The 12,464-nt window shown below is 52.7% G+C and overlaps 1 protein-coding gene across 5 annotated transcripts in view; it reads left to right on the top strand.

The window, feature by feature from the left end:
• The window catches only part of LOC105469743 (NAD synthetase 1), a 48,928-nt gene extending 36,464 nt beyond the window's left edge, over window positions 1-12,464 (top strand). For all 5 annotated transcript variants that reach the window (XM_011721243.2, XM_011721244.2, XM_071074095.1 and 2 more), the window contains 5 exons: window positions 2,135-2,266; window positions 3,429-3,498; window positions 9,336-9,464; window positions 10,513-10,689; window positions 12,240-12,464. In XM_011721243.2, coding sequence (XP_011719545.1) covers window positions 2,135-2,266; window positions 3,429-3,498; window positions 9,336-9,464; window positions 10,513-10,689; window positions 12,240-12,290 — 559 coding nt within the window. In that variant the 3' untranslated portion in view covers window positions 12,291-12,464. The remainder of the gene's footprint in view (window positions 1-2,134; window positions 2,267-3,428; window positions 3,499-9,335; window positions 9,465-10,512; window positions 10,690-12,239) is intronic.

Here is a 12,464-nt window from a genome sequence, read left to right as displayed (position 1 = left end):
CACCGTCACAGCTCACGGCAGCCTCGACCTCCTGGGCTCAAGCGATCCTCCCACCTTAGCCTCCCAAGTAGCTGGGACTGTAGGCACACCACCACGCCAAATTTTTTTTGTTTCCGCTCTGTTGCCCAGACTGGTCTCCATTTGTTTTCTTGCCTTAAAATGCTGTAAAGAAAAGACCAACAGAGAGGGGGTGGACTTGCTGGTGCGGAGCAGTGGGGATGTTACTGGCGAGATGAGAGCAGGTGACCAAGCAGGAGCGTGGCTTTGCTGGGGGCCCGGCCAGCGCATCCCCAGCAGCAGGAGGGGTGGGTTCAGAGGCAGGCCCAGGAGAAGGTTCCAGAGGGAGCAGGAGGGGAGGGGAGAGTGAAGCCAGCCCTGCGGGGTTAAGTTGGGGTTAGCATGGGAATGCAGGGCTGAGAGACTGTGTTGAAAGTGGGCATCTAACAACATGATTTCGGCTGCTGGAAGTGACCAGCCTGGGGGAAAGCTCCGTGCAGAGCGCGAGAGGAGGGGACAGCTGCTGGAACTCGGTGGTCCTGTGTTGAAATTTATGGCCACGCCTGTTGCTGGCTTCAGAGTCTCACCAATCCACCAAATCAGTCTCGATTTCACCAGAAAAAGTCTGCCTCAATTTTCCCCCTATAACCGTGCCTCCCCATCCCCGTGGTCCCCAACCTCCCAGCCGGAGTTTCCTTCCGCCAAGGCAAGGCAGCGTCCTGGCCCCGTGGGTCTGCAGGTTGAGCTGAGCTCTGCACTGCGGGATTTCACCTGGCTGTGCTCTCTGAGTCAGCCCAGGCGGATTTCCCCAGTCCTGGGCAGTCACTGGGGATGGAAGAGAAAAGGTGGTAAGATGGAGACTGTCATCTCCCCTGGCCCGTCTGGCCCATATCCCAGCTCCTGCTAAAGGACCGTTGGGCGGGACAGGACAGGGAGTGATGGGGCGACTGGGACAGCCCCCACTGAAGGCAGCACAGGGTCTCACTTGTCCCTCTGTGGGGACCCTGGAGGTCTTACACCCCCCGACGTTGCTCCACGGTGAGGGTCTGGAAGGGTGAGAAGGCGTGGAGGTGTGAGTTTGAGAGTGTCGAGAAATGCCTCTGGTGGGGTAGGCAGGGGCCAGTCTGGAAGGCCTTGCAAGGTCAAGGGCAGCGTTGAGAGGATTCAGACGGTGGAAGGGCCTGGCCTGGCCTGGTGTGGCGGAGATGGGTGGTCAGCCAGGAGTCCCGTGGAGAACCTGGAGGCCTGTGCCAGCGGTGGCAGTGGGGTGGGGTGGAGAAGGGCGGCTGGAACCCAGTACCACTAGGTGAGTGCCTTCAACAACACACATTTATGGTCCCTCAGTTCTGTGGGACGCACGTCCAGTATGGGTCCCCTGGCTCAAGTTAAGGTGTGGACGTGGTGGGTTCCTTCTGGATGCCCCAGAGAGAATCTGTTTCCTGCCGTTTCCAGGCTCTGGAGTCCTGCCTTCTTTGGCTCACGACCTCCTCCGTCTTTACCACCAGCGGCCCCGCGTTTCTGTCTTTCCCCTGCAGTCAGGGCTCCCTCGACTCTCATTTTCACCCCCTTCTTTTAAGGACCCCTGTGATTGCCTTTCGGGGCCACCCTGCAATCCAGCATCACCCCCATATCTCAAGTCCCCACCCGAGTCCATCTGCAAAGTCCCTTTTGCCCTGTGCGGTGACAGAGTCACAGGTTCTGAGGATTAGGACGTGGGCATCTTAGTGAGGGATGGATTCTTCTGCTGATCGCAGGCCTCAGAGTTGACAGGCAGGGGAAGGGCCCGGCCGCATGGGCAGCAGAGTGTCCGTCCACGTGTGTCGAGTCCCTGCTCACTCCCGACACCCCAAGACCTCTATCCCTCAGCTCTGTTCAGACGGCTGCTCCCAGCTCCGTGCTGGTGACCCCCAAAACCTGCCTGCCATCCCCGTTGTCTCCTCTGGTGTGCTCAAAGGCCCTCCTGGGTCTTCTGCAGCCTCTGCCACCTTTGCGGGTTGCTCGGGGACTTCTCCAGGAGGCTTGAATTTGCCACGCCTCTGGCTTCAGGGCCCCTGGAAGAAGCAACTCCATGGACGGCTGGGGTTGATGGAATCTGCGGCCCCTCGGGAACCCGCGCTCTCTCTCCCTCTCCCTGCAGTCTCCTGGGCTACCTGACCAAGTATGACTGCTCCAGTGCAGACATCAACCCCATAGGCGGAATCAGCAAGACAGACCTGAGAGCCTTCGTCCAGTTCTGCATCGAGCGCTTCCAGCTTACTGCCCTGCAGAGGTGAGCGTGCTCACGGGCTGTGGCTCCGCAGCCACGGGCTCCTCTCCCAGCACGGGCCTGGCCACCCTGGCCCACACTCAGGCTCCTTCATAGCTCCTGTTGCCTGCTGAATAGTCCTGCCCTTGAGCTGGCACTTGAGGCCTGTGACCAAGCCTCCCTTTCTTCCTGTGGGTGCCTCCACAGCCCCCCGACTCCGGCCAGATCACGGAGCTGCGGCCTCCTGCCTTCCCCGCCTGCCCTGCCTCCCTTCCCCAGGCCGAGGCTTGGCGGACCGAGGCTCGCCACATCTGAGCAGAGCACCTGTGCTTTAGAAGTGACAGAAGACGGGGCCGGGCGCGGTGGCTCAAGCCTGTAATCCCAGCACTTTGGGAGGCCGAGATGGGTGGATCACGAGGTCAGGAGATCGAGACCATCCTGGCTAACACGGTGAAACCCCGTCTCTACTAAAAATACAAAAAACTAGCCGGGCGAGGTGGCGGGCGCCTGTAGTCCCAGCTACTCGGGAGGCTGAGGCAGGAGAATGGAGGGAACCCGGGAGGCGGAGCTTGCAGTGAGCTGAGATCTGGCCACTGCACTCCAGCCCGGGCGACAGAGCGACACTCCGTCTCAAAAAAAAAATAGAAGTGACAGAAGACGGATCAGTGCCCAGACCTTTCCTCGGCCTTTGCCAAGGTTTCCTGCCACGGGAATGTGTTTTCTTCTCTGCTTATTGTCACTGGGGTGACTGTGCCCCCCAGGGGACAGCAGGCAATGTCTGCAGACATGCTTAGTTAGCTTCACCACACGGGGTGTGCTGGGCATTAGCAGGTAGAGGCCAGGGGTGCTCCTCAACATCGTGCCGTGCACAGGCCATTGACATTCCCTACAGCAGAGTCCCCTCGACCCGGGTGTGGACAGTGCCCGGTGGACTGGCCCTGCACTGTGCCTCCACCTCTGCCTCCCCTCCTGGGGTCGGGAGGCCACAGCAGTGCCCACGCTCCTCAGGCCAGGGTGCTCACCCCTGCTGGGAAGCCCAGCACCGCAAGCCTCGGTGATGTCCTGCCCAGGGTGAACGGAGTGACCAGGGCCAGCACACTCGGGAAACTTAGTTTGGGGATTCTCTCCGAGAGCTCACACCACCCTCGCAGCTGCACTGACCCACCTCTGTGTGTTTTGGCTGCAGCATCGTGTCGGCGCCGGCCACCGCAGAGCTGGAGCCCTTGGCTGATGGACAGGTGTCCCAGACCGACGAGGTAATGGCAGTGGCTTTGCCACGGCGCTTCCTGCCCTCCTCCCCACCTCCTGCATGGTGGTGCTGGCTCTTCCAACCTCCCTCCTGACCCCAGGAGCAGTGCTCCATCACTGTCACTGGGTCCCTGGCCTGGGTGCCCAGGGCTCAGTGTCAGTCACATCGCTGGCCTTTGACACTTCAATTTACTTCCTCATGGTTGGGGCCCCAGAACGGGGATGACATGGTGGGAGGGGAGGGAGAGCATATGGCGGGCGGAGGAACACAAGTCCCTCGCAGGCAGGAGGGGCGTTTCTGCTTGTGCTTTAGAGTGACCTAGGAGGAGAATCGCCCTTGACTCCTCCACTGCACACTGGCCCTTCATGATGAGGCCCAGGCTGTGGTTTGTAGCTTAATGGATGCTGGGAGAAGTGGCTGTGGGCTTTTTGTGATAAGATCCATGACACTCCAGCCTCTTAGGTTACAAGGACTTGCTGCTATAATTTCTTCCAAGCGTTTTCTAGTTTTCATCCTTACATTTAGGTCTGTGATCTAGTTGAGTTACTTTTGTGTGTGGTGTGAGGAAGGGGTTCAGTTTCATTCCTTTGCATGTGAATATCCAGTGGTCCTAGCACCATTTGCTGAAAGGATGATTCTTTCCCACATTGATTTAGCTTGGCACCCTTGTTGTAAATGTAGGATTTATTTCTGGACACTCAATTCTGTCCCACAGATCTTTTCTGTTTTTCCTTATGCTGGTCCCACACTGTCCTGATTATTATAACTTTGTAGGAAGGATTTTGGCTACTCTGAGCCTCTTGAATATCCATATGAATTTTGAGATCAGCTTGTCAATCTCTGGAGAAAAAAAAAAAGCTTGCATTTTGATGGAGATTGCATTGACACTGTAGATCAGTTTGGGGAGTTCTGCCATCTTAATCATAAGAACTCTTTGGATCCATGAACATGGGACATGGAATGTCTTACTTATTTAAGTTGTCTCTAATTTTTTTTTTTTTTTTTAGACAGTGTCTCACTCTGTTTCCCAGGCTGGAGTTGCAGTGGCGCAATCTCAGCTTACTGCAACCTCCGCCTCCCTGGCCCAAGCAATTCTCCTGCTTCAGCCTCCTGAGTAGCTGGGATTATGCATGTGCATCACCACGCCTTGCTAATATTTTGTATTTGTAGTAGAGATGGGGTTACACCATGTTGGGCGAAGCATGAGGCCTCAAACTCCTGGCCTCAAGTAATCTGCCCACCTTGGCCTCCCAAAGTGCTGGGATTACAGGAGTGAGCCACTGCGCCCGGCCTCTAATGTCTTTCAACAATGTTTTTTTCTAGTTTTCAGAATTTAAGGTTGCACTTCTTTTGCCAAATGTATTTCAAAATATTTTATCGTTTTTGATACTCTGGTGAATGGAGTTGTTTTAATAATTTCATGTGTAGGTTGTTCATTGCTACTTTATAGAGAAACACTGTTGATTTTTGCATATTGACCATATACCCTGCACCTTGTTGAGCTCATGTATTAGTGCTCAGAGCTTTTTAGTAACCTCCTTAAGATTCCGATTTACAGGGTCATGCCGTCGCAGCTAGAGAGAATTTCTGCCAAGCCTGATGATCCTAACCCAGGGCAGGCCCAGGCTGATCGACGTGTTTGTGTTACTAGTTTTTAACAACAAATGTTAAAAAGCAAAATAAAAAATCTGTTTTTAATAGAAAGAAGCTTATAGAATAAGAAAAAATATTTTTACAATTAGATCCATGACCCTCCAACTTCCTTAGGTCACAAGGATTTGCTCCTATAATTTCTTCCAACAGTTTTATCATTTAAGTCCTTATGTTTAGGTCTGTGAGCCAGTTAATTTTTGTGTGTGGCAGCTGACAGTGTATTTGTGTTTTAAGCTGTTATTATAAGAGTCAATTTTTTTTTTTAATTAAAAAGTTTAGGCCGGGCGCGGTGGCTCAAGCCTGTAATCCCAGCACTTTGGGAGGCCGAGATGGGCGGATCGCAAGGTCAAGAGATCGAGACCATCCTGGCTAACCTGGTGAAACCCCGTCTCTACTAAAAAAAAATACAAAACACTAGCCGGGCGAGGTGGCGGGCGCCTGTAGTCCCAGCTACTTGGGAGGCTGAGGCAGGAGAATGGCGTGAACCCGGGAGGCGGACCTTGCAGTGAGCTGAGATCTGGCCACTGCACTCCAGCCTGGGCGACAGAGCAAGACTCGGTCTCAAAAAAAAAAAAAAAAAAAAAAAGTTTATAAGGTAAGGCTGAGCGCGGTGGTTCACGCCTGTAATCCCAGCACTTTGGGAGGCTGAGGTGGGCAAATCACTGAGGTCAGGTGTTCAAGACCAGCCTGGCCAACATGGTGAAACCCCATCTATACCAAAGAAATACAAGCAAAACAAAACAAACAAACAAAAAAAGTGTATAAGATATAAAGGTTACAATAAGCTAAGGTTAATTTATTATTGAAGGAAGAAAAATATATTTGTATTAATTGACTGTAGCCTAAGTTTACAGTGCTTAGACAGCCCAGAGTAGCATCCCAGGCCTTCCCATTCACCCACCACTCACTCCCTGACTCACCCAGAGCAGCTTCCAGTCCTGCAAGCTCCAGTCCTGGGAAGTGCCCTATGCAGGTGTCCCATCTTTTATCCTTTCTACTGTATTTTTACTGTCCCTTTTCTACATTTAGATACATAAATACTTAGCATTGTGTTAGACTGGCCCAGAGTATTCAGCACAGCAACATGCTGTGCCCGTGTGTAGCCAAGGAGCTCAGACTGTGCCATGGAGCATAGGCGTGTAGGAGGCTAGACCATCTGGATGTGTGTAAGTGCCTTGAGGATGTTCACAAGATGCAGTGGCCTGGCCGTGTGTTTCTCAGACCGTATCCCTGTCATTAAGTGATGCGTGCCTGTCTTTCTTGACGATCCATTGATTTCTTTTGTTTTGTTTTGTTTTTGAGATGGAGTTTTGCTCTTGTTGCCCAGGCTGACTGGAGTGCAGTGGTGCAATCTTTGCTCACCGCAACCTCCGCCTCCCGGGTTCAAGCAAGCAGTTCTCCTGCCTCAGCCTCCCAAGTAGCTGGGATTTACAGGCATGCGCCTCCATGCCCGGCTAATTTTGTATTTTTAGTAGAGACGGGATTTCTCCATGTTGGTCAGGCTGGTCTTGAACTCCTGACCTCAGGTGATGCGCCTGCCTCGGCCTCCCAAAGTGCTGGGTCTACAGACCCACCGCGCCCGGCCTCGCCATTGATTTCTGTAAAGTCACTAAGGTGTCTCTTTCATTACGGATTTTAGTTGAGTCTTCATTCTTTTTTCTTGGTCATTTTAGCTAAAGGTTTGTCAATTTTTTTTTTTTTTTTTGTCTTTCCAAGCATAACTTTTTGTTTTGTTGATTTTCTCTATTGTCTTTCGTTAATTTCCCTCCGATCTCTGCCATTTCCTTCCTTGTGCTGGCTTTGGGTTTCATTTGCTCTTCTTTTTCTAGTATCCCAAGGTGGAAAGTTAGGTTATTGATTTGAGATCTTTTTCTTTTTTAAGGTAGGTGTTTACAGCTACAAGTTTCCCTCCTAGCACTGCATTCAGTGCCTCCCATACGTTTTGGTCTGTTGTGTCTTCATTTCATTTATCCAAGTATTTTCTGATTCCCTTGGTGACTTCTTTGTTGATCCATTGATTATTTAGGAATATGCTCTTTAATTTCCACGTATCTGTGAATTTCCAAAATTTTTGTTACTGAATTTGTACTTTTATTCCATTGTGGTGAGAAAGCACTTTGTATGACTTCCACATTTAAAGTTGTCTGAGGCCTCTCTCGTGGTCCAGCAGATGGTCTGGCCTGGGAAGTGCCCCGTGTGCCCTTGGGAGGAAGGCGGGTTCCGCGGCCGCTGGGTGCAGCGCCCTGCAGCCGTGTGCCAGGCCTCCCTGCTTGACAGAGTTGTCTGTATCTTCCATTTCCTTGTTGATTTTTCATCTTAGTTGTTCTGTCCATTACTGAAAGTGGGGTATTGAAGTCTCCAGCTATTGTTGAATTGAAGGAATTAAATGTCACACTGGAAAATGCTCACTTCATGGGAAAGAAACCCGTCAATCAGCCGTTTGTGCACAACCCGTCAGGTGCTGGGGACGCTGTGGTGAGCAACACAGACGTGGCCTCTGCAGTGAAAACACTTAGAGTCCCCTGGAGGGACGGACAAGAAGGCCCAGCGATGGCTGTGGCCGTACTGTCTAATGATGGCCCTGGGGTGTGGTAGGAATCCAGGGGAAATCGGAGCGGGTCTTGAACAATGGAAGGGGCCTGGGTTGTATGAGCCTCACGGTGAAATCGGCTCCTCTGAGCCTGGCTTGAGGCATTTGTTGCCTGGCGCTGTGATAGTGATACCAGCGGCACCTCATGGCCTCCAGCATGGCCCAGATTTCAGTGAGCCCCCAGTCCTCTTCTCTGAGTCCCCCACTCTTCAGGGCACGGGCTCAAGAGGGCAGCAGACAGGCTCCATCTGCTCCGTGTGCCACGCCTTCCTCGGATGATTTGTGGAGCTACTGTCACTAATGACCCGGTGGCTTAAAACAACAGGAATTTCTTCTCTCACAGATCCAGAGGCCAGGGTCTGGAATCAAGGTGTTGGCAGAGTCCTGGTCCCTCCGAAGGCTCTGGGGCAGTGGTCCCCAGTCTCTTGGCACCAGGGTTTCCTGGAAGACAACGTCTTCCACAAACAGAGGGTGGGAGATGGCTTTGGGATGAAACCGTTCCACTTCAGATCACCAGGTGGTAGATTCTCATAAGGGTCGTGCAACCTAGATCCCTCGCTTGTGCAGTTCACAGTAGGGCTCGCGCTCCTGTGAGAATCTATGCCACCGAGGATCTGATGGGAGGCGGAGTTCAGGCGATAACGCTCACTCACCCCTCCGCTCACCTCCTGCTCTGCGATCCAGATCCTGACAGGCCAGGGACCAGTACCCATCCATGGTCTGGGGGTTGGTGACCGCTGCTCTAGGGGGTCCTTTCTTGCCTCTTGCATCTTCTGGGGACTCCAGGTGTTCCTTGGCTTGTGGCTGCATCACTCCATCCTTTGCTTCCTTCTTCCTGTGGCCTCCCGTTCTCTACGTGTCCTCCTGGCCCTTATGACATCCCAATGACATACGGGATGTCATTGGATGCAGGGCCCACCCCACATTCAGAGTCATCTCACCTTCAGATTCTTTACTTAATTACATCTGCAAAGACTTTTTATCTTTTTCTCTTTTCTTCTTTTTCTTTTCTTTTTTTTTTTTTTAAGAGACAGGGTCTGGCTCTGTCACCCAGGCTGGAGTGTAGAGCCGTAATCTTGGCTCACTGCAGCCTCGATGTCCCGGGCTCAGGTGATCCTCCCACCTCAGCCCCCCAAGTAGCTGGGACTGCAGGTGCACACACACCTCGACACCCAGCTAGTTTTTTACTTTTTGTAGAGACAAGGTCTTGCCATGTGAAACCCCTGGGCTCAAGCAGTCCTCCCACCTCGGCCTTCCAAAGCGCTGGGATTACAAGTGTGAGCCACCACGCCCGGCCTACGCTCTTTTTCCAAATAAAGTCACATCCCCAGGAACTGGGCCTTCAGACACGAGTGCTCTTGGTGAGCCACAGGTCACGCATTGCAGTCCTCCAAACCAAATGCCTGGTTCTTCGTTGCTGTTTTCCAAATGCTGCCTCCTTACTGGCTGACCAGCGATGGGGAGCAAAGCCCACCTCTGCTCCTGCCTCCCTGGGAGAGTCTCACCTCCTGGGTCTCTGGTCCCCAACTCCAAAAGAAGCTTTAGGCTGTCCTCCCGCTGTGACTTGCTGTCACTGTGGAACGGATTTTTGTCGTGCACAGGAAGATATGGGGATGACGTATGCAGAGCTCTCGGTCTATGGGAAACTCAGGAAGGTGGCCAAGATGGGGCCCTACAGTATGTTCTGCAAACTCCTCGGCATGTGGAGACACGTCTGCACCCCGAGACAGGTAAAGCCCGTGGGACATGTCACAGAGGGAGGCCAGTTAGGTAATGTCCCCTTTGCAGAGGCCGGTTTGACCTGCAGGAACAAGTAGACGACAGTGTGACCCTAACATAATAAAACTGTGTCTCACACAGTAACACTCTCCAATTGTTTTTACCAACTTTGGTCTTCTGCTGGCCCAAAGTTAATCTGTGTGAGGCTCACCCACAGCCAGATAAACATGACATGAAACAAGTGCTCCCTTTTCTTTGAGGGCAGAATGTAAACCTCAGGGTCAGAATAGTATTGCTTTTCTGCTAGTTGTGAGTCTTGCCTGGGCTGAAACCCACAAGCATGGTAGTCCCATGGAACCTCCTGGAAGCCTTGTGAAATAAATCTTCGCGGGATTTATCTCAGATCTCCCGAGTCAGCATGCCATAGCATCAGAGGCGGGGGACCCCATTTTCATAGCATCAGAGTCAGGGAGACCCCGTTTTCATAGCATCAGAGGCAGGGGGACCCCAGTTTCATAGCATCAGAGATGGGGGACCCCGTTTTCATAGCATCAGAGGCAGGGGGACCCCGGTTTCATAGCATCAGAGGCAGGAGGGCCCCGGTTTCATAGCATCAGGGGCGGGGGACCCTGTTTTCATAGCGTCAGAGGCAGGGGGACCCCATTTTCATAGCGTCCGAGGCAGGGGACCCCGTTTTCATAGCGTCCGAGGCAGAGAGACCCCGTTTTCATAGCATCCGAGGCAGGGAAACCCAGTTTTCATAGCGTCAGAGGCAAGGAGACCCAGTTTTCATAGCGTCAGAGGCGGGGGACCCCGTTTTCATAGCATCAGAGGCGGGGGACCCTGTTTTCATAGCATCAGAGTTAGGGGGATGCTGGTTTCATAGCTCGGCCAGCGCCCCCAGTGTGAGCCTGGGCATCCCCCATGCCTGCCACTGGGGAAGGTCCTGTGTGGGGAGTAACCCATTAACCGTTTGCTTGTGTGGTCCAGCATCGGAATTCCAGCCTGGGGTCTCTCCAGCTTTGCTAACATGAAGTTCGTGTGTTGCACGCCAACCAGGTCGCTGACAAAGTGAAGTGGTTTTTCACCAAGCACTCCATGAACAGACACAAGATGACCACGCTCACGCCCGCGTACCACGCCGAGAACTACAGCCCTGAGGACAACAGGTTTGATCTGCGACCGTTCCTGTACAACACGAGCTGGCCTTGGCAGTTTCGGTGCATAGAAAATCAGGTAAATCCAGCAGAAATGTTTCTTTCTCCATGTTTAGTGTCTGTAGAAGAAACGTGAGGTTATTTCCATGAAAGACTGAAAAACTTTCTTATATACACAGTGACTTTTTACTGTCCTCCTTTCTGCAAAGGGACAAGTATGTTTAAAGTGTTTTTTAAATTTACTTTTCTCATGATGACAAATAAAAGTTCTGTATATTGATGGTATACAACATGACATTTCGATACGAGTGTCACGGTGGAATGGCTAAGTCAAGCTCTTTCACTGTACATGCCTTACCCCACATGCCTATTATTTGTGTGTGGTGAGAGCACTTAAAATCTACTCTGTCAGCAATTTTCCAATATTAACTACAGTCACCATGTTGTGCACTGGATCTGTTGAACTTACTTCTTTTGTGGCCTTTGACCAACATCTCCCCACCCAGCAGCCCCTGGTAGCCGCCATCGCACTCTCTGCTTCCACGAGATCCCCTTTTTGAGATTCCACAGATGACTCAGACCATGCAGTATTTGTCTTTCTCTGCCTGGCTTATTTCACTTAAGATGTTCGTCTAGGTTCATCCATATTGCTGCAAATGGCAGAATTTCCTTCTTTCCGAAGGCTGCATAGTTCTCCACTGTGTGTGTGCACATATTAGGGACGTTAGGTGATGACCGGAGATGATTTTGGTTATCACGACTGGGCTAGGGTCTGTGCTCCCAGCATCCTGTGGGTGAAGCCCAGGGATGCTGCTGAATGTCCTTCCACGTGCAGGACGGGCCCATCCCAACCCCACGCCTGGCAGAGAATTCTTTGTTCCACATGTTGGTGGCGCCAAGGTTGAGGAATGCTGATGTTTGGGGCCGGAAGGTGTTTGGGGCTGCATGGTTGTAAGGAACAGATACTGTGTCTGGCTGATTTCTGTGGAATGGAACTTGCTGAAAGAGTGACTTAGAGCGTGGAAGGGAGGGCAGGGGTCACAGGGTCTGGAAAGCTGGGACTCAGGCCAGGTGGCTGCTGCCCTATATCCCCTGCTGTGGCTGGATGAGCCCATGCGCCACACCCTGTCTGGGTTGGATGCCAACCTGCTCTGCCATCCTTGAATCCCAGTGTCCCTGGGTCACCGGGCAGTGGAGTGGCCAAGCCTCAGGTGATGGGCCCTGTCATTTGGCCACCCAGGACAGGAGAGAGAGCTACCCCAGCTCTGGCCTCTGTAGTGGGCGGTGGGGCTTGGCTCCCACCAAGATGCACTCGGGTGAGCTCCCCCAGATCAGGAAGGGGGTTCAGACGCTGTGCAGCCACAAGAGTGAAAACACGTAGGAACATCAGAGACAGATTCAGGTAAAGGTGGAAACACTGCCGTGCTGTCGTCTGCGGTGACAGCTGTGCGTGTGCTGGACCCGCCCCTCCAGGCTTTACCAGCGCACACTCCCAGCATCCGGTGGAGACTCTGGTAATTTACTTTTTCACCTCTGGGACTTGTGACCCGCTTTTGGTGTGTGCCAGTGTTTCGACAGCCCCAGAGTCTGTCCTCGCAGGGCTGTGGTGTCACAGGCCTCTCTTTCCAGGTGCTACAGCTCGAGAGGGCAGCGCCACAGTCCCTGGACGGCGTGGACTGAGGCCAGGTCCTTCCTGGAGGCCTCCTCTCCTCGGGGACCCCAGCGCCTCGTCACCAGCATTGCTGGAGCCAAGGGTAGGAGCCCAGAACGGCACGGCACATCAGCCAAGAAGGAGGGAACTTTTCAGTCAAATTCCTCAAAAAGAGGCTGGAATAAAGCCTGGGCTTAAAAAGA

This window comes from Macaca nemestrina, chromosome 12 (genome assembly GCF_043159975.1).
Source record: "Macaca nemestrina isolate mMacNem1 chromosome 12, mMacNem.hap1, whole genome shotgun sequence".
Taxonomy (NCBI): domain Eukaryota; kingdom Metazoa; phylum Chordata; class Mammalia; order Primates; family Cercopithecidae; genus Macaca; species Macaca nemestrina.
The sequence above is the reverse complement of the archived record's forward strand: the minus strand, read 5'-3'. Positions and strand labels throughout refer to the sequence as shown.